This window comes from Sciurus carolinensis, chromosome 3 (genome assembly GCF_902686445.1).
Source record: "Sciurus carolinensis chromosome 3, mSciCar1.2, whole genome shotgun sequence".
Taxonomy (NCBI): Eukaryota; Metazoa; Chordata; class Mammalia; order Rodentia; family Sciuridae; genus Sciurus; species Sciurus carolinensis.
In genome coordinates, this window is record NC_062215.1 from 115,003,765 (window position 1) to 115,024,588 (window position 20,824).

Below are 20,824 nucleotides of genomic sequence, written 5' to 3' on the forward strand. Positions count from 1 at the left end.
CTGCGGGACTGTATTTTCTTAGCTTCACCTAGGGGTCAATTTTCTATATATTTCTACAGACACATAAGACCATAAATAGAAAGTGGGAATTACTCTTGAACATTGCCCCTTTTAGAACAGATTATTTCTAAGATAACATGTGCTAAATTAGAATAGACTAGAAGTGAAAATGGGTTCTAGATATAAATTTTCTCCCAACAAAAATGTCGAGGGTGGTCTTTCAGATCACTCGTGTTTTTTTCTATTCAAATGAAGTCACATTTCACAGTGTTAAATGCCCCCCCCAAAAAAAAAAAGTTCATAGGTAATAAACTCTCACAATAAAACTTGAAAAAAAAAAAAAAAAAAAGGGCTGGGGAGATAGTTCAGCTGGTAGAGTACTTGCCTCGCAAGCACAAGGCCCCGAGTTCGATCCCCAGTACCGCAAAAAAAAAAAAAAAAAAAAAAAAAAAAAAAAAAAAAAACCAAGATAAAGGACTGGTAAGAGGATCACAACAAAATTTAAAATCTAGTTCCTTTTCACCTGCTGACATTCTTCTGTGCCAATTTCAGCTTTCTTTCTTGAAGCATGGCAAAAATGAGAGCATTGAGCTGCTCTTGGGAATGGAGAACAACACATCTTCTGTAGAAGCAAGAGTAGGAAGAACCCACAAGCAAAGTCTGATAAGATAGCCAATAACTAGAACACTGTCACCTGAGAATGAGAGCAGCCACAGACCAAGAAACACAGATGCTATCCAGTCAGACAGCAGCCCTCTCTCTTTCCTAATTCTGTGAAAGCAGTTATATAGCAAATGGCAATCGGGTGTAAAAGAAGAAACAATGGGTCGCCGCTGACACTCCACTTTGTCATAACTCACATCCACTTTAGGACAAATAAGAAAGTAAATTCAATGGCTCCTATAATTATCTTGACTACTGCTGACTCAATTGGTCTAGAAATATGGCACATCCATCAGGCCTGGAAATGGTAGGGTGGTAGTCATGTTCACATTTAGCTGCTCAGCTTCCTGTTTTTCCAGCACATCTGAACTGACACAACTGCAGCAGCTGTAAAACTTTGGCTCCTGCCACCACTGCTCCCCTTGGGCTCCTTTTTCCTACTTCTGTTTCTCCAGAAATAATAGCATATGTGCACGTGCACAAAGACAGATGAGAGATGGAAATCCTCAAAGATTAGCAACAAATGTCTCACACAGGAGTATTTTAAGTCCACTTCCTTAGAAATGTATCATTATAAAGGGTGAGAGGCCCTGAGGGCCAAATTATACTGTTATATTGTGTGCACTTAGGAATCTGAAACAACAAATTCCATCAATATGTACAACTATAATGCACCAATAAAAGTGTGTGGGGAGAAATCATTTTACATACAGAAGCTGTAATGTTAGGTCATAAAGTGAAATGGTATATTTAACATATCCACCAGAATACATACCAATATTGTGTGTCAATCCATCAAATCAGAGAGAATGTACTTTTTTCCAGTTATGCTATCATTATAATTACATGATGTTTTGACTTTTAATCCTAAAGTCGACCTATGCACCATACAAAATAATTTAAAGAATCACTATTTTATGGGGACCATCAAATTTTGAACCCAAAATTATTCATTTCAGAGGCTTACCTCTGAAACACTTTGGCTATTTTTCAAAAATCAAATCCTGCCCCGAATGGCATTTTTACTCTTTTAAATATATCCAGAAGAATTTTACACAACTCTGTAGGAATTACAAAGGAAGACCTGACCTATTCACTCATGCTTTAAAAAAACTTCTACATTATACCTATACCTCTGATTTCGATTGGGGAATTCAATAGAAAACAAGAGTAATTAGAGGAAATTAATGTGAGGGATTCACAAAATCATTCTTCTCCATAACCACTTCCATTTTTATTTATTTTTTGGTACCAGAGACTGAACCTAGGGGTACTGAACCACTGAGCCACAGTTACAGCCCTTTTTTTTTTTATAATTTATTTATTTTTTTTTATCATTTAGAGACAGGGTCTTGCTCAGTTACTTAGGGTCTCACATAAGGCTGGCTTTGAACTCGAAATCCTCCTGCCTCGGATCATAGATGAGCACCACTGCTCCCGGCTCCGACTTTGTTCTTATTGCCTCATAGCCACAAATTTGAAGGACTTCATGGACTCCATTTTTTTCCAGAAAGTAGGCAGAGTTAAGAAACTGACCCAATTCTGTAGTGTACTACACTTTTCCTCAAATTTCTGATGGTGTGCCTGAGGAGCATGTGTCAACACGTAAAGGCAGAGGAAAAAAAAAAAAAAAAAATCAAGGTATTACCCAACACCGAGCACCACAAGAAGCAGGAACCCAAACAGCTTAGTTTATTTATTGCCTATGAAATTGGGCAATTTTGACCTTTGTAAAAATCTACGTAACCACTATTAGACACATATTAAAAGTACAAATAGAACTGTTCTCCACTTCCTAAGGGTTGGGCTGTTTCTCCTGCCTTCACATTCTTGCTACTGAAATGACCATCCCAGTTACTTTGGTAAAATACTCTACAATTCAATTCCACAGCTTTATGTTTCAAGTCCATAAAGAGTTCAAAAACATCTAAATTTATAAATAGTACTGTGAACTTAAAATCTAGGAAAAAATAAAACTAATAACCCAAGCTTACTCTGACATTTTTCAAAGACAAGCCAGTACTTCAGAGCCTTTTCCAGCGGATTCATTCCTTAGATATGAAGTTTGAATGCAAAACTGAAGACATTTGGCCCTTTATAAATAGTCATGGGAAACTTCATTCTCCCATACTTTTAGTTTGTTTTTACTATAACAGATGGGGAAAACATTTAGCAAAGTCATAAAAAAATTCTCATAGCTATCATACTCATGTAAGAACACTAAAAGCTTAAGGATATGAAAAATCTTTAACAACCACCACAAAAACACTACCGGAAATTATAAAGACAGCTTGACATAACTCACAAAATGCTATAGACTCAAAAATTTGGATAGGAACTCCTTCCACCTCTGATCCATTTCCTCCTTGGCTCATTTTTTTCTATACAACCATATCAGTCATTGTGGGTGTGTGTGTGTGTGTGTGTGTGTGTGTTTAAATTTCTACAGCTCAGAGATCTCCACTTTTTTTCAAACTGTATCCCAATACCTTATAAAAGTTAAAATTATGAAATGTTTGCTAAGGGACAAAACCTTGTCTTATGAAACCAATCACCATTCAACATTCTGCAAAATTCCTTATTATGGGATACATTTCGTGCAAAGAAAATATAAATCACCTTGTTCCAACTGACATTTAAGTTCAATTCTTAGAAGTCTCCAGTAGTGAATTTTAATTTGATAATCAGTATTTCACTTGTTTTTATCTCATAAGTTAGACAAATTTTTCATAAGTCAGCAAAATTTTCCTGGATAGAATCGGAGGACAAATATTTTTATTTTTTCAGGCCACGTGGTCTTTGTCTGGACTCCTTAACTATAATGTGAAAGCAGACACTACACGCAACTGTATAGGTGTGACTCTTTACTTCTTAAACTCCTTACAAACCCAGATGTAAAAAAAGAAAAATCCAGAAAGTCCAAAACTTAATTTAAAAAATACACATTTTGGGGCTGGGAATATAGCTCAGTTGGTAGAGTGCCTGCATCGCAAGCACAAGGCCCTGGGTTCAATCCCCAGCACTGCCAAAAAAAAAAAAAAAAAAATACACATTTCTCCAAAGATATGTAAATGGTCAAATGAAGATATATGAGTAAAAATATGCATGAAATCCCCATTCATTAGGGAAATACAAATCAAAATCAGGGCGAGATACTGCCTCACAACCATTAGGATCAATACCCAAAAAATAACAGTTTGTGAGGGTATTGAGAAAGTAGAAGCCTTATACACTGTTGATGGGAATGTAAAATGGTATATCCACTGTGGAGAACACTATGGAAGTTCCTCAATAATTAAAAATAGATGACTTTACTAAATGATCCACCAATTAACTTCTATCTGTATATCCCCCAAATTGAAAGCAGTGTCTCCAAGAGATACTGGTACTTATTCATGGCTGTACTACTCACAATAACTAAAATATGGAAGCAACCCAAATATCCACTGATGAATGGAAAAACAAAATGTGGCCTTTATATAGAATGTAATATTATTCAGCTACGAAAAGGAATGAAGTACTGATACTTGCTACAACATGGATGGATACTGAGGACACTGTGCTATGTGAAATAAGCCACTCAAGGAAGACTGCATTACTACAGTGATACAGCCATATCCATGTTTATAGCAGTGCAACTCACAATAACCAAGTTATAGAACCAGCTCAGGTGCCCTTCAATAGATGAGCAGATCAAGAAAATGCAGGATATATACACGATGGAGTTTTACTCAGTCATAATGAATGAAATGACTGCAGTGGTTGGTAAATACATGGAACCGGAGAATATCATGTAAGCCAGACTGGGAAAATCAGGGTTTGAATGCTTTCTCTCACTTGTGGCAGTTAGAGCAAAGAAAGGGGGGAAAAAAGTGGCACGGGTCAAATATCATAAAAATAGAGGGAAAAAAATCAATAAAGGAAGAGATTGAGGGGGAGGCAGAAAGGGGCAGGAAAGGGGAGGAAATGCAGAATGAATTTGACAAAATTACACCATGTGCATGTATAACACAATGAGTTCCACCCTTAGGTATATCTATAAAGAAACAATTAAAACTAATTGAGTGGAAGGAAGAAGAGTAAGGGAAGGGAAATAGAAGGGGGCAGGGAAGGAAAGGAGACACTGGAGACTGAAATGAAGTAAATTAAATTCTGTGCTTGTATGATTATGTTGAAATGAACTCAACTGTTATGTATAATACTCTAATAAAAGCATTATAAATTTTTAGGTGATTTATAAATGTAAAAACAAACATGATTACATGGTAGGGGGACTGCCTGATTACACTTATAACCCAGGGTGGTCAGAATCAGAGACAGACAGTAGAATGGCGGTTGCTGGGGGAGGGGAAGGGAAAGTTCCTGTCTAATGGCAAAAAAGGGGTATGGAGGTGGTAGGTGATAGCAGCACAATCAGAACATATTAATACTACTGAACTGTACATTTCAAAATGTTTAAGACAGTAAATTCTGTGTTATGTGTATTTTACCACAATAACAAAAATGGAGAAAAACAGAAGCTTCACATAAAACAAGAGCTCATGAGTTTTTGACTATTAAGTCTTAATAACATGAAGCATGACATTACTATATAAATACACCTAGCATATCAATAAGATAAGGTCATAAAACAGTTGCCCTGTAAGTCCTTCAGAGGAAATTAAGACTTTGAAAGAGAGGTCTAGCATTGCTCTGCTAAAAATTTCATTTTTCTTACTTGGTAATCAAAAATTCTAATTTTAAATTCTCTTTAAATTTTGTAGTGACCTAACAGCGAGAATAAAAATACTGCTACATGAAGAAAGAAGGTTGCTAGTTTGCATGAGTTAAATCATCCAAACACACAAAAACATTAACTATGACTTGAAGATATAACCTATTTAGCCTCCTTTTAAGTACTAAATTTTAAGATATTTATTGGAATTGATACTTTTTTTTAAAAATTAAGGAGCAAACAGTTTTATAAAGGATCAAGACAATACTCATATAAGTCACTTTATTCATTTTTGAACTTTATTTTTACAGACTGAATTTTGATTCATTGTAAACAAATGGGGTACGGCTTTTCATTTCTATGGTTATACACAATGTAGATTCACACCATTCGCGTAATCATACATGTGCATAGGGTAATAACATCTGTCTCAAGTCTACTATCTTTCTTTCCCCCACTCCTCCTGCCCCATTTCCCTCTACACAATCCAAAGTTCCTCCATTCTTCTCTTGCCTCCGCACCCCCCGTTATGTGTCATCATCCAGTTATCAAAGAAAACATTCGGCCTTTGGTTTTTTGGGCTTGGCTTATTTCATTTAGCATGATATTCTCCAACTCCATCCATTTACCTGCAAATGACACAATGTTATTCTTCTTTATGGCTGAGTAATATTCCATTGTGTATATATACCATGGTTTCTTTATCCATTCATCAACTGAAGGGCATTTAAGTTGGTTCCACAATCTACCTATTGTGAATTGAGCAGCTACGAACATTGATGTGGCTGCATCGCTGTAGTATGCTGGTTTTGAGTCCTTTGGGTATAAACTGAGGAGTGGGATAGCTGGGTCAAATGGTGGGTCTACTCCAAGTTTTCTGAAGAATTGCCATATTGCTTTCCAGAGTGGCTGCACCAATTTGTAAAAAAATGATTTGAGAATCAGACAGCTACCAGAACCACAGCAGGTTCTAAGAACTCTAACTAGCAATTTGATCTAACAACATTCACAGAAAAGTACAAGTGAGGCCTAGAAACAAGTCAACTGGCTATACTCTTCAATTAACCAGTTGTGATATCTTAACTAGTTAATTATTTACAGCTTAATCAGCTAATGGCTGGAGCTTTCTGTTACTGTGATTTAATACTATATTGGTTTGGTCTGATGGGCCCAGAAAAGGAGCCTAGTCAATATCAATGACCTCTTACCAATGTATTTAACAATATATGTATACAAAGTTTCATGCAAATTTTAACCTCAAAGAAAAACCAAACCAGTTGTGACTTAATGATGTTTGAAGTTGAAACTCAGCCTATTTATAATGTCCATAACCAGTGTAATGTATAAAGCTGCCCCCCCCCATTCCATTGCAGTCATTTTCCCCGCCTCCCAACCACTTGTCAATCTGTGAACATCCTAGCTAGCTATTGGTTCATCTGTCAGCTTGCAAGTGTCCTTCTCTGTTATTGGTCCCCTGTTAGCCCCAGGGAATTCGACCGCCATCTTTCCTCTCTTGCTTCTCTCTCCTACAAACTTGCTTTTCCTCCTCCTCGCTTTCCACACTCTCTAGCTCATGCCCTTTCTCTTTCCTTTCTCTTTTCCTCTCATTTTCTCTCTTACCCTGCAGGGAGACACTCTGTTTGCATAAATTCCCTTATGTGATTTCCAGTGTCCAGTGTGGTTTCCTGGAATTTCCTTACAAGGAGGCTTCTGAGATATAAATATACATTGGATACTTTTGCATGCTATTCAAAACAAAACAACAACAAAAAAACACTAATCAAGAATGGTAAAGGATTAAGGCAGTGCACTAGAGGCCAAGGTAAGAATCCAGAGGATAACAAACTGTGATGAAGGCCAGGCATTTACCAGCACTCGATCCTAAGACCAAAACCTTCTGTGTACCAACACTTCCACTAAAATTAAGAATACGCCATCTATCCCAGGTAACTCATAAAAAATGTATAGTGGATACTAAATGTGAATTAACTGTGTAAAGGCACTGAACATTTTTTAAACTATTCCTTGCAATGTAACAATTAGAACGTTCCAAAGAAAAAGTAGTAGCTGAGGGGCCATAAAAAAATTACTTCTCCTAAAATAGTCATCCCCTGAACATGCTAACTTATAGAAATTAAAGGAGAGGGCTATAACCAACATCACTTGAAGTGTATAAAAAAAAACACAGCACTACACTACTTCAGTCCATTTTCTTTTGCTGTAACAATGCCTGCAACTGGTCACTTTTTCTTTCTTTTTTTTTTTTTTTTTTTAAGAGGTTTATTTAGCTTACAGTTTTAGAGGCTGAAAGTCCAAGATCAGGCAGTGTCCTCTGGCCTCTGGTGAAGGCTTTCTGCCTGAGTCATATTATGGTGGACAACATCACAGTAGGATTGTGTGCAAAAAGGGAAGGGAGCAAGCAAAAAGTCAAGATCACTTTACAGCAACCCTGCCCCTCCCCTCGGTAGCCAACCCACCCCCATTTGAGAAGCATTAATCCCTCTTAATGATCTAATCGCTTCTTAAAGGAACCATCTCCCAATGCCTTTACATTGGGGGCCAGGCATTCAGCACTTGAGTGTTTAGAAGACAAACCATATTGAAACCATAGCACTGAGTTAGTGATTCAACACAGGTAATTTGTTAATATGTAGATTTTTCTATCATTTCATATCAAGAAAATACTGAAAGCAATTAACCCAATGATCTAAGCAACTAAAGCCCTAGGTTTTCCTTCAGGTTCTGCTACTAATTCACTCTGAAACAGTAGCCAGGTATATCTGGTCTTGAATTCTCATTTGCAAAAGATGGAGTTGCACTAAATTTCTTTAAAATGATGTGTTACAAAGATGTAAACCTTGGAAAACCACAAAGAACTTCTGAGCAGTAATACCCAAGGATAAGGACTAACCCTAGGCCTTACAGGCTACTAGAATAGTGAGTCATGATTTAATCTTTTATGTAAGGTATTTAGCTCTAAAACCTTACAATTATAACACATTAAGATTGCTCCCTGTCAGTTCCAAAATACTCTTAGCTAGGATAAATTCTTCCACAATTTAAATCTTTTGAATGGTCTAGGTTTTATACAACAAAAGCAATACTGAATACAACAAATACATAACAGGCCTTTGAAAGATGCCAAGGGACACGATAGACAGTGGAAGAGACAGATGAAGTAGAAAAGTATTGATGATTTCTCTGAGTAGAGTGTAAGATAAAAAGATAGAATTGGGGGTATTATCTTAGGTCCAACGTTGAAGCATTTTTCCAGGTGTCCCTCCTTTAGTCTGGAAAGAGTAGGTGAGAAATTACAGGTACATCCTTTTAAAGTAAAGAATTTGGTTGAACCTTTAAAGTCTGAAAAACAAAACTGCAAGTATCTTACTGTACATGTCACTTTCCCTTCCTTCATCACAGAGCCATCTGAACTTTTATTCAAAATAGCATTAATTTATGAATGCCAGAGGGTATTTTGTGTACATTAAAAAAAATAGTAGCTTAACCTAATCCATTTCCAAATACAACAATGCAATTCTGTCTTATTTAGTACTACCCAAATTCAGTATTCTGAAACCTGATACAAAAATCTGCCACTCTATTTAGAGACCTTGCTTTTATGCTCAGTCTATAAATGTATTCCTTTTCTCATACATCCTAATGTAGAATATATGAAAGGATATATGTTTCATATATTCCATTCTAATCAATGGAAAAGCTGGGATAAAAATAGAAACATAATTCAACAGTAACAGCTATTTGCATGGGGGAGAAGGTAGCAATTTGGAGGAAAATGAAATAATTCATACACTACATGTTTCCGATACGTAAGCATTATACTAAATATCTTTTAGATTAGTCATGTTGCTTTGAGACTTTTCCATGTTTCCTCTAGACAACTGCCAATGTTCGAATGGTCTCTGATGAATAAACATGCTGTGACTTGCTTCTAAGGAAACGCCTGTCATGTTCCAGGGAAAAATGACTTCTTCGCTCTTAAATTCAGACTCGGAGGGCGGGGGGCTGGGTCATGCACAACTCTCATTCATTAGTAACAAAGTTGATTTCTTTCCCCTCAACTTTTCTATTTCTGGAATGTTCGTATCCTCTTTATGGCATTTGTGTATTCAGAAAAACTAAGAAAGAAAAGAAACTGACTCGGGGGAACACTTGAAGGAAAAAGTTGTACTTTAGCAATGGGGATTCCCACTTTAGCTCAACCAGAACACATGTTACGCCTGAACTATTTACCAAGACCAAGGTTATTTTTCAGGTTCTCATCTCTTGCAGAACTACCTGTTCTCATCACTGTTTATCCAAACGCTTAGCAGGGTGATTATTAGCATATTTGGCAGGAAGACATGCTTCATTTAATATTAACTCACCATGTGACGGTCCCCTTCCCCTCCAATCTCTCCTCAAACACGTGAGGATAAAAAGAAAAGTTTAGTTGTTTGCAAACTGACTTTGCTCTCCGCTTTGGCATCAGCAATTGGCCACAGGCACACACACCCCCAATCAGAGGCGAGCACCCCGCCCGCTCCCGGAACTGTCATGCGGGCTGACAGCTGGCACACCTTCCAGTTGCCCTCCACCCGCTTTCAGAGCACCTCTTCCTTACAGTCACCTTGACATGCTCACCTGCCTCTGCTTCAGTTCTTGGTCAAAGAAACTTTTTTTTTTTTTTCCTCACTTCCCAGGGCTCACTTACAGGTATCGTCCACTGCTGCTCCAGAGCCCCAACAAGGGGCCCTTTGTTAACAATTTCTGCTCCCGGACTCCTCACCCAGTCCCTGGCATTCTGCTGGCCTTCCGCAACCCAGGACAACCCCAGTAAGAAAGTAATTAAAAACTACCCAAACCCCAACCCCGGGCCGCCTCCAAAAAGGCAGGGAGGAAGCAGCCTCCCCGACCGCGTGTAGAACGGCCAGTGAGTCAGGCCGATGGCAGGGCAGCGAGTTGCCAGCCAGGTAAACCGGTGAGGCCTCGCTGCCCTGGTCCTCGCCCTCGGGAGTGAGCAGCGGCGCGCGTTCCGGGCTTACCCAGCCGGCGCGGCGATCGACATGGGAGCCGCGGGGGCGTCCTGCGCACAGGGGGTTTGGCTGTCCATCGCCTTGCGGGGTGCTCCGCGGGCTCCAGCTCCGAGGCGGCGCGTCACTGCTGGGGTGGGAGAGGCCGGCGGGTCAGGGCGGGACGCGCGCCTTCCCAGGCCAGAGCGGGGCTGGCCTAACGTCAAGAGCCCGCCCGACCCACTTCAGCCCCGGGCGGGCCCGCCTCCCGGGTACGCTTCCACCTGCGGGACCAGGCTCCCAGCCCGCGGGCGCCGGCGCAATCTCCACCGATTCTAGCGGCCGCCGAAGCCTAGGCGGCAGGAGGCGGCGCTGCAGCCTCCGCCCCGTGGGCTTTACAGGGTAGCCATTTGGCGCCTGTCGGGGAGGGAGAGGAGCTGCCCAGGCTGAGAGAAGCAGCGGGTTCAGGAGCATAAGGACCGCCACCACGCCAGCAGCGGAGCTCCGGGCTGCTCCGGCAGAGTTTGCACAAACAAAACGCCCTGGGAAAACTTTTCCCGAAGAAAAGTTGGGAGGGCTAATCTTTCTTTCCCACCCAGGGCTCCTACTTTCTTTTCAAGGAGACAGTGGCTCGCCTGTTCTCTCTTGCAGCTTCCTCTCCTACTCTTCCCTCCCCCGGCCCGCGCGCTTGCAGCTTGGCTCTCAAGCCAGGACTTGAACGGAGGGGAAAGCTGCAGTCTCTCCGAGGCTCAGCCCAGCGCGGGCCGGGCGCGTCGCGCCTCCCACAGCAGTGAAGGCGGGAGGCCGGGCGTTCGTGGAGCGCTGCGGAGCCTCACCCCAACCCGACTCACTCACCCTGCCCCATTTCCCTGCCCAGAGCCCGGGAACTCGCAACCACCTCCGCCGCACGGCCGCCTAGAACTGAGGACGAGGTCTGCGGCATCGGAGCGAGCAAGGCAGCGAGCCGGAGAGAGGAACGGGGCGGGAGTGTGCGCGGAGCGAGTTGGAATTTCCTTCCCTCAGGGCTTCAGGGTTTTGGGGGTACAGCTGGAGAGGCCAAACCAAAGAAAGCTCCCAGGCGGAGCGTTCCCATTCCCACCGCTAGGGCGTCGCTTCAGAAAGCCTGGCGCGCCCAAAGCTAACAGGTGGGGAGAAAGGGAAGGTGTCTGCACTTGGAGAACCCCAGAGCTACACCGCGGAAGTGCGGAGAGCAACTCGCAGAACAGGGCCTGCAGCTTGCCCTCCCTGTAATCTGACCTTCGACATCCAGGATTTGGGGGGGCGGGGTGTTACCTCTATGATTGCTATCCTATTAAAACACCTGTGACACTGATCTTTCTCATGGTGGCAGGTTTAAGCTCCCCTACTCTTCCAAATCATATTTTCGTTTTGTTTTAAACCTATAACAGCTGTGAAGTGAGGACTGGACATTATTTTGTCTGATGACAATCTATAAACTTAGAATTGGATGGTAGATTTCATTCATCTCTTGGCAGTTTTACAGGAGTAAAGAAATCACGTAGACACAGCTGTTTGCCCACTTGCATGCTCTTTGGATAATTCTTTGCAGCTGACAAAACAGGTATATTTGCGTATTATCTATATACTCTCAGTGCCAGTTGCTCTAAGGTGTAAGTCATTTTGATGGGTCCAAAAGCTTGCTTTCAGAAAATAATGTGAAACTAAGAAATTAACTGGAAGCTACAGTTTTAGAAATAAAAGTATTTGGAGTGAAGTGTTGGAGAAACCCTCCATGAAGTCTGCTTTGATTAACATCAAGTAACAAATCTGTTAGCCACTTCACCCTGATAGATAACAGGTGGAGTTATGAAAATTTAAATTGGTAGGTTTTTAAACTGATGTTTAGAACCCATACTTGAGGAAGGCCTCTTCAGCTTTTTATCCATTGTAGAAACCAAAAATGATGCTGAAATTAAGTAAAATACTAAATGCTACCTAGTAAGATGTCATTTGTCTATAATAAGCAGGCCTTACTGTGTTTTTCGTACATAATATAGTTCAGTTCACACTTGCATATGAAATGAAAATAAAGTGACATTAAACTACAATAGTGGAAACATATCAAAAGTTGCTTTTAAACATTGTGACTAGTATCAAAGCAATTTCATTTAAATGCCTCTGGATTTTAGACTTTAACAATAACTCAGTTTAACCCACTTCATGAATCATTTCTGGTTCTAAATGACTAGCTTTTACAGTTGCTTGCACAATGATGCACATATTGAGCAACAACGAACTAATTAATGTCCATAACTCTCAATCACAAGACCAAGATTAGAACTTTAATTACTTTCAATCATAATTTATGACATACTAGTAATATTATGGACCCCCATTAGGCTAATCTTAAACATAAAATATCTTTTGTAACTTTTCATAACTGCTAAAAGCATTTTCCATATCCAGTGACTTTTCCAGTCCTCCTCCTGGTCCTAGGCATAGGAAAAACTTATACCTTCTACCCCACTGACATATGGTGTGGCTTGATGTATCGTATGGTATGACGTATAGCTGTATGACTTTGGTAAGTGAAATGTTTTGTTCCCTGACTACAGGGTCAGTACTCATGTCTTGATACTCTCTCGCTTGCTGCTTCAATTATGGAAGTGTATTTTAAGATGGAGGTTGGACAAGACTGCAGGATCCTGGAATGCTTAAGGTACTGCCTGCTGGAAGAGTTCCAGAACACGCAACAAGATCTGCATAAGCGATGCTAAATTTACATGTGTTAAGTCACTGAAATTTTGTTTGATAACTTTCAGAACCAAGACTAGACTTGGTGCTTTCATTTGATACTAAACTAACTCATGGCCTGCTGATTGTACAGTTTATTAGCAAAACTGTAATCATGGTTGTTATGAGCTTTCATACATAATGATGGAAAACTGCCCCTTCCCAATTATTCCTTCTAGTTATACAGAACTGTTTCAAAATTGCCCAAGTTGTAGACGTTTTTGATCAATCTCCCTGACTGGAAATCTCCCCTTCCGCTCTCCATCCAATCATTTTTAATACTTATGCTCAAGTATCATCACCTCAGGGAGACTTCCCTGATTGCACTGGCAAAATTGCACCTCTTTCTTGAGCCCCCATTAGAATGTTAGGTGCAGCAAGTCCCCATGACACTTTGTTTCAGTTATTCTTCCACATCATAGCAGAGTTAGAAGGGCTTGAACTTAAGGAGCCATGTCTTATCCTTGTCTTCTAACAGTCCAGCCCAGAACCCAGGAGATACTTGGAATGAAAGAAGAAATGAAGGAATCCATTAGGATTTCACTCAGCAAACTTCTAAAATATATTTAAATCAGGGAAAGACTTTTCAACACAAATGGGCTGTAAATCATTTAAAATGAAACAGATAGAAGGTGAGTTTGCCGGGAATGGGGATATAGCACAGTGGGTAGAGTGCTTGCCTTACAAGCATAAGGTCCTGGGTTCAATCCCCAGCACTGCAAAAAAAAAAAAAAAAAAAAAAGAAGGTGAGTTTGCCTGCTACTAGGGAGAGAGGACTAATTCTCCATAAGATTACTTGATGGGGTTAGTCCAAAATCAAGAGGTAGAAATAAAATCCATTCATATATATATATATATATATATATATATATATATATGAATGACACTGAATTGTGACAACACTATATACATATATTTGAATTAATATATATTGAACAAATGATAATCTAGATTGAAGAGTTCAACTATACAGAAATAAAAGAAGTTTACATCATTAATAAAGAAGTGGATGGTCTCTGGTTAAAGTGGGCAGTGCAAAAGTAAAATTAGGATCTGTTTAAATATTTTTGTAAACTACTAGAAGAAAATTTTAATGTTCATTTTAATTATGTTTTTATTCAGCTGTGTCACTGGGAAAAAAATGTATCTAAAACTGAAAACTTGTATATATCAGAGGTGGTTAATATCTTCCTATGTAATTCACCTTTGCTTATTACAGCCTAAAGGGAGTGACTATTTTATGTATTTCTGAATTGTGGGCAGATGATTTTACATAGGAAAATCAGGTTGTATAACAGTGTTCTGTGGCTTTTGGTTTTGCTTTTTTTGCAGTACTCAGGATTGAATCCAGGGGTACTTTACCACTGAGCTGCACCCCCAGCCCTTTTTACATTTTATTTTGAGATAGGATCTCCCTAGATTGCTGAGGGTCTCACTAAATTGCTGAGCAGGCCTCCAACTTTTGATCTTCCTGTCTCAGTCTGTCGAATTTGCCGGTATTACAGATGGGTACCACCATTCCCAACTTCAGTTTTAATGAAGGTTTTACCTCAGCCTTTGCATCACATAGACACTATTTAATCTCAGGCTAGCATGTATTTAAGGATGGTCTTTATGAGTTAAATTGATGAAAATGGAGTGAACATCAAGTTCAGGAATATATACATAATAGTTTAATATAATATCATCTTTACATAGTGTTTTTATAATTTACAGAATACTCTATCAATTAAAACATAGAAAGTGTTGTTATAATTCAGTGTCATCTATATACATGCTTGATGAAAGAACTTTATTCCAAAGTACCAAGAGTCATTTTCTTTGGCTTCTAGGGATCCTGGGCCAGGTTTTTTTTTTTTTTTTTTTTTTTTGTTGTTGTTGTTGTTTTTAACTTTGTTACTATTCTCTTTTCTTTGTCTTTGGCACATCTAATTTCCCTTCCCTTCTTATTCCTATTTATAATCTCATTTTAATGCCTTTCCCCAAAAAACTGTATAATTATTTAATAAGAGGGAAAATAAGTTTAACAGATGTTTGTTTAATACAGAAATAGTTATTAAGAAAAATTCTTTAGTTTTATTGAAACACTTTTTTTTCCGTTTTTACACTGAAGACAGAAATATACAAAGGGAAACATGAAATAGTGTTAATAGTTTTAAAATGACCATATATCTAGAGTAATGTCCAGTGCATATAATTATAATACAAACTTATACACTGAAATTACTTGAAGAACAACTGTTAATTAACATTTTAGAGGCAAATAAAATAACTGAAGACTATGTTGTTTATGTAGTTATAATAACTATAATTATTGCCATTTTTACTCATGAGAGCTATCAAAATATGTAATAAATGACATACTCAGCTGAAGTGGTAATGCAGCTATTTATATTATTAAGTGTTGAGTATGTAACTGTCTTAAAGTATTGTCAGCAACAAGTATGTTTGGGGAGGGTAATTGAGAATAGAGGATATTTTTATATAATTATTTTTATATTGTTATACAGAAGTAAAAGAAGTCATTTGCCTACTACATTCTTAAAACCCAAGCAAATCTCTTTTACTCCACCGTGAAGTTTAATATTTTTTTGTATTTTTAAGTTTGAAGAGAATAACAGTAATATTTTAAAAGAAAAATGTAAATTAAACTGTTCATGGTCCTATATTTGGAATTATAAATGTTTTATGCTATGCATTTTCTCTTTGGGGGGTCATTTAAAAGCAAACATTTTAGAAATTAAAAGTAGCAAATTAGATATGCTTTATTGTCAATTTCGATATTTCAACTCATCGGATTTTATTTTGAAAACACAGAAAATCATCTTATATTTTCCTAAAAGAGAATTTCCAAGAAGACTATATATTCATGAATTAAATTTTATTTTAAAAAAGGAAGTACTGAAGTATAGTGCCTGCTACATCTAGCATTGGGCTAGGGGAAAAAAGATGGTAAAGATATTGACTCTGCAATGTCTCTTTATATTACTATAGAACAATGGGGCTCATCAGTACTATTTTTGTGGCTCTCAGTTAATACCTAAAGAAAATTGGTCAACAATCACCTTGGGTCCTCTATCTCTCTTCCAAAAGACAAATTTAAATATTTACAAAATCCTAATTATCAAAAGAATAAATACCTGATTTTAGTATGCTGTTAATAATATTATCATATACAATTCTAGGCAAAGACTTTGAACATGCACACATTCCAGGACAGAGGTGAAACCTGTAGAAACATGCTTAGGCCTGCAGACATGCGAAATATGTAGTATTACAGGCCTACAAGGAGGGCTAAGTTTTCAAAGCACATTCAGATTTCTAACTCAGATTCTGATATAGCAATACCAAGTTGTCTAAAACCTACATTTATTTATTTTATTTTTTATTTGGCAGTCCTGGGGATCAAAACCAGGGCCTTATGCTTGCAAGACAAGCACTCTACTGACTAAGCTATCTCCCCAGCCCCTAAGACCTACATTCTTATTCCCTCTTCAGGATATTTTTTTTGCCTAAATGAATTTCTTTTCTGAATTCTATATCTGTTGCTGGTTGGCAATAATTTTCTTACTCATTGAAAGTGAATAAACCCTTTTTATTACATTAGTGTATTTTGTTTAAAGTACCCTGATTTCAAATGTAAACACAGTTCAAATAGCGATGGTTTTGTTGTTGTTGTTGTTGTTACTAGAGTCAAACCTAGGAGCAATTTACCTCTGAGCTATATTCCTAGCACTTAGAACCTGTTAAATTGCTGAGGCTGACCTTGAACTTGTAATCCTCCTGTCTCAGCCTCCTGAGCTGTTGGGATTACAGGCGTGTGCCACTGTGCCTGGTTCTTATTTTCTTAAAAAAATAAATAAATAAAACTAAGGAAAAAAATGTCAACTTTTGCCTATTTCATTTGATACAATTAACAACAATTTGGTGTTTAGTATTTTGATAATACCTATTAAATTCTTACTATAACTGGTAGTTGCATTTCTCCTTTGAGTCTTTAAATATGAAATTCTTATTATGAAAACATTTTGTTATGAAAAAATATTTTAACAAATACAGAATACAATAAAATCACATCCATCATCTAGCTTTGGGAACATTAAAAAAAAAATACTACATCTATTATTTCTATTTTCTCCCTATGTAAGTCTCAAAGAGCTTGGTAATGTCTTAACTGCTTGTCAGTGTCTGGCTGTCTTAAAATGTACAACTTTGAACTAAGCGGCCACTGATCAGGCTTTCCAGGCATGAAAAGTAACAAGTCTCAGCACATTTCATCCTGGCAAGACTCCCTACCCCCTCCTAATTATCCAGCCTCCTGGGAGGCTGAGCGTGCCTGTGGTTAACTAGGCACCACAGCGGTTATAAGCTCAGGCACTGGAGCCACATAGATCTGGGTTAACATCTCTGACTTTGCCACTCGTTTTCTGGGTGACAGAAAAGTTTGTTCTTGGCAAAGAAAAGTGTCCAGTTAGGATGGAATAGGAGTTCATAAGGGTAATTGAGGCTCTTTTTTAAAGGAATGTTGCCAAAGACATCATGCTATGTCTTTGTGAAGATTTAGTCTGTAGAACAGAAAACTCCTAACTGAGCATTTCAGCTTCTTTCTCTCTGAAGACCTTGGGCAAATGACTCAGCAGTGGAATCTTCAATTTCCTTATCACTATAATGAACTTAGAAATAATTTATGATCCCTCAGTTCTTTATTTTTTGTCTATGTTGAGTAATCAAGCTCACGGAGTTAAAATCTATTAAATTCATACATAGAGGGAGAGAGACTAATAATAACAGGATGTCATGTTACATAGTGCTTTTGAAGCCAGAATTGGGGACAGGCAGGCAGTGTAGAAATAGGGGATCAGGTCAAATCAAGGAAATGGAGGCCATGAAAGCCATTTGCCTCTGGAAGTTGGAGACCGCCCTGGGAAAATGGAATGTCAAGGACCTGCAGAGCCCATTGATAACCAAATTTACCTGCCCTTGTCAGGGACTACAGACAAGGAGATGCTAATTAATGCCCTCTGGGCCCTTACCTGCCTGAATCACCTTGGCCCTCCCCCTGCCCATCGCTTCTCACTTTATGCAAAAACGGGTCTAATCACGTAGGCAGGAAGGAGAGATAAGCGGGGAGAGAACTGGAGAACCAGTTCTTAACCTATAAAAGATGTAGGGTGAGCTCACTTCTTGGGACTTTAGAACATCAGCCATGGCCCCCTTCTCCCTCCTGGGAGAAGTCTGTATTATTACTTTTAAATACAACCTGCTTAATATGCTTGCCTTGGCGTGCTTCTCTAGTGTTCAAACTTCAACATTAGAGGAAGCAGAACACGTCACCTGTCAACGGCGCTATCACTTTCACAGACTGGGTATAGTTTAAGAGCTTGCAAAGATATTCCTATCTTTATCTTACCGTTCTGAGAACTGAACTAAATGACATGCCCAAAATGCTGTTACTAGAATCAAAGTTTAAGTTTTTTACTTTTTATTTTGAAATAACATTGTTACTTTGCTGTAAACATGGCACCTTAAAAAAAGTTAACCATTAACAAATAAAATTCATTATGTAAGCGGCATGCTGAATTTCTTTTCCAATCTCTGAATTTTAGGTCACCTTCAAAGGTACTAGCTGTAATGTACAAAGCTGCTCCCCCTGATCTTTCTGGTGCAGCCATTTCCCCGCCTCCCAACCACTTGTCAATCTGTGAACATCCTGGCTAGCTATTGGTTCATCAGTCAGCTTGCAAGTATCCTTCTCTGTTATCCATCCACTGTTAGCCCGGAGGAATTCAACTGCTTTACTGTAGCTACCCCGCCATCTTTTCTCATCCTTCTGTCTCCCTCCTCACTTTCTCTATCCTCCTGGCTTTCACACTCTCTCTAGCGCGTGCCCTTTCTTTCCCTTTCTTTTTCTCTCATTTTCTCTCTTACCCTGCAGGGAGACACTCTGTTTGCTTAATAAACTCCCTTATGTGATTTCCCATGTCCGGCGTGGTTTCCGTGGGATCCCTTGCACTAGGTACCTGAATCTGCCTCACTTCAGTCTGGGGGAATCTTCAGGGTTATGAATGTATTGAGTTTCATCAAATGAATATGAAAATCAGGCTTGGTGGCCTATGCCTGTTATCCCAGGAACTCTGCAGGCTGAGGTAGAAGAATCACAAGTTTGAGACTAGCCTCACCAACTTGGAGAGACCCTATCTTAAAATAAAAAATAGAATTTCTAAGGACGGGAAGCAGACCTCAACAGATTCGGAGAACCCTTAATTCCTTCGCGGACTCGGGCGCTGTTGGGGCCCATTTTCCAGATGGGGAAAATGGCCATCAGTTACAGAGGGGATTTTGGTTTTATAGGGTATAATGATGTACTCATTGGGAGCTATGTACGTGCAGTTTTAACAGTTGGGCTAGTTGTACAGGTTAAAGCTTTAAATTAGGAAGGTAGTTGTAAAAAGGTTGAAACTCAGTGTTGTCTGGGGAGATAAGAGTCCAGATCCCAGGGATGATTACTCAAATCTTGCCCATTGGTATTTGCTGTGCTTCTGCGTAGGACTAATTCATGGTTTAGGGCCCAGAATTCAGCATCCGCCCTATTCCCCCAGGGCCCATTGTTCCTTGGTTAGTTTCCTCTCCCTCCTCCCTGGCCTCACCTCTCTCCATTTTCTTTGGGGGCTATATTATTTTCCATAACACTTCACCCTCCACCTCCACTGCCAAAAAAAAAAAAAAAAAAAAAAAAAACAGGAAAAAAAATAGCGTATGAAAGACCAAGGAGGTAAAAGAGAGAAAAAAAATTCAGGGGTGATCAGAAATTTAGATGCATTCTGGGTGGGCACTCAGGACTCTAAGAACTATCCCTTAACTATACCATAAAACAAAATTGCTATACAATGTGAAGTTTTGTTATTACTTATGTTCTACTGTGAGGTCACAGAACCACGAACCACCCAAAACATTCTGAAAATCGTGGAATACAGGGCTAATTTAAATCAGACCCCTTTGTATTTACATTAAGGTCCACTCCATAAGAGATTTGCAGTGGAAGTAATTACACTTCATATTTCTCTCCACTAATAAGAAAAAAGGAATCTACTTAGAAACGTCAAAAGCAGCCAGACAAGAAAAGTAGCTCACAAAATATATTGTTGGAAATTTGATAGTATAAAAGAACACAGTGTCAGAAGTTAACCTAGCATGTAGAAATTATTGATTTTTAGTATATATATGATATATATATTTTTAAAGTAGCATTTTTTAAAGTAGCTATTTTGCCTTGGTGACTGTGGTGGAAGTGGAAAGATGTGTTAGAAAAGTAGGAAAGGATGGCATTATGAACTTACTTTTTAAAAAAAATTAAACTCATCCAGTAATTGGGAAAAATAGTATCTGTATCATAGGTTTGTTGAGAAATTAAATGAGTTAACAGAGTTAACAGACATGGCAGAATGTTTAGCACATGAAGGACACATAGAGCTCTGAAAAGAGTCTATGTCTACAGATAATGAGGTATTAGAAAGAGCTATGCAAGATCACTGTTGACCTGAGTATTTTCTTTGGGATTTATGATGTTTATCAGTTATCACAAGACAAGTAGCAAGAAAAATTTACTAGGAGGAAAGGGAGCAGGGGAAGAGAAGAGGGAAGAAAAGAGGAAATACTGGGGAATAATACTGGCTAAATTTGATCG

At 38.8% G+C, this 20,824-nt stretch overlaps 1 protein-coding gene across 5 annotated transcripts in view; it reads right to left on the reverse strand.

Annotated features, from left to right (window-relative positions):
• Cobll1 (cordon-bleu WH2 repeat protein like 1) overlaps nucleotides 1-11,344 on the reverse strand; it is a 154,149-nt gene extending 142,805 nt beyond the window's left edge. For 4 of the 5 annotated variants that reach the window (XM_047544802.1, XM_047544799.1, XM_047544798.1 and 1 more), the window contains exons 1-2: nucleotides 11,242-11,344; nucleotides 10,420-10,537 (exon numbers count right to left, since the gene is read on the reverse strand). In XM_047544802.1, coding sequence (XP_047400758.1) covers nucleotides 10,420-10,537; nucleotides 11,242-11,329 — 206 coding nt within the window. In that variant the 5' untranslated portion in view covers nucleotides 11,330-11,344. Of the gene's footprint in view, nucleotides 1-10,419; nucleotides 10,538-11,241 lie in introns of those variants that run through there. The other variant, XM_047544801.1, reaches the window with a different exon arrangement.
• Between the last annotated feature and the right edge of the window lie 9,480 nt (nucleotides 11,345-20,824).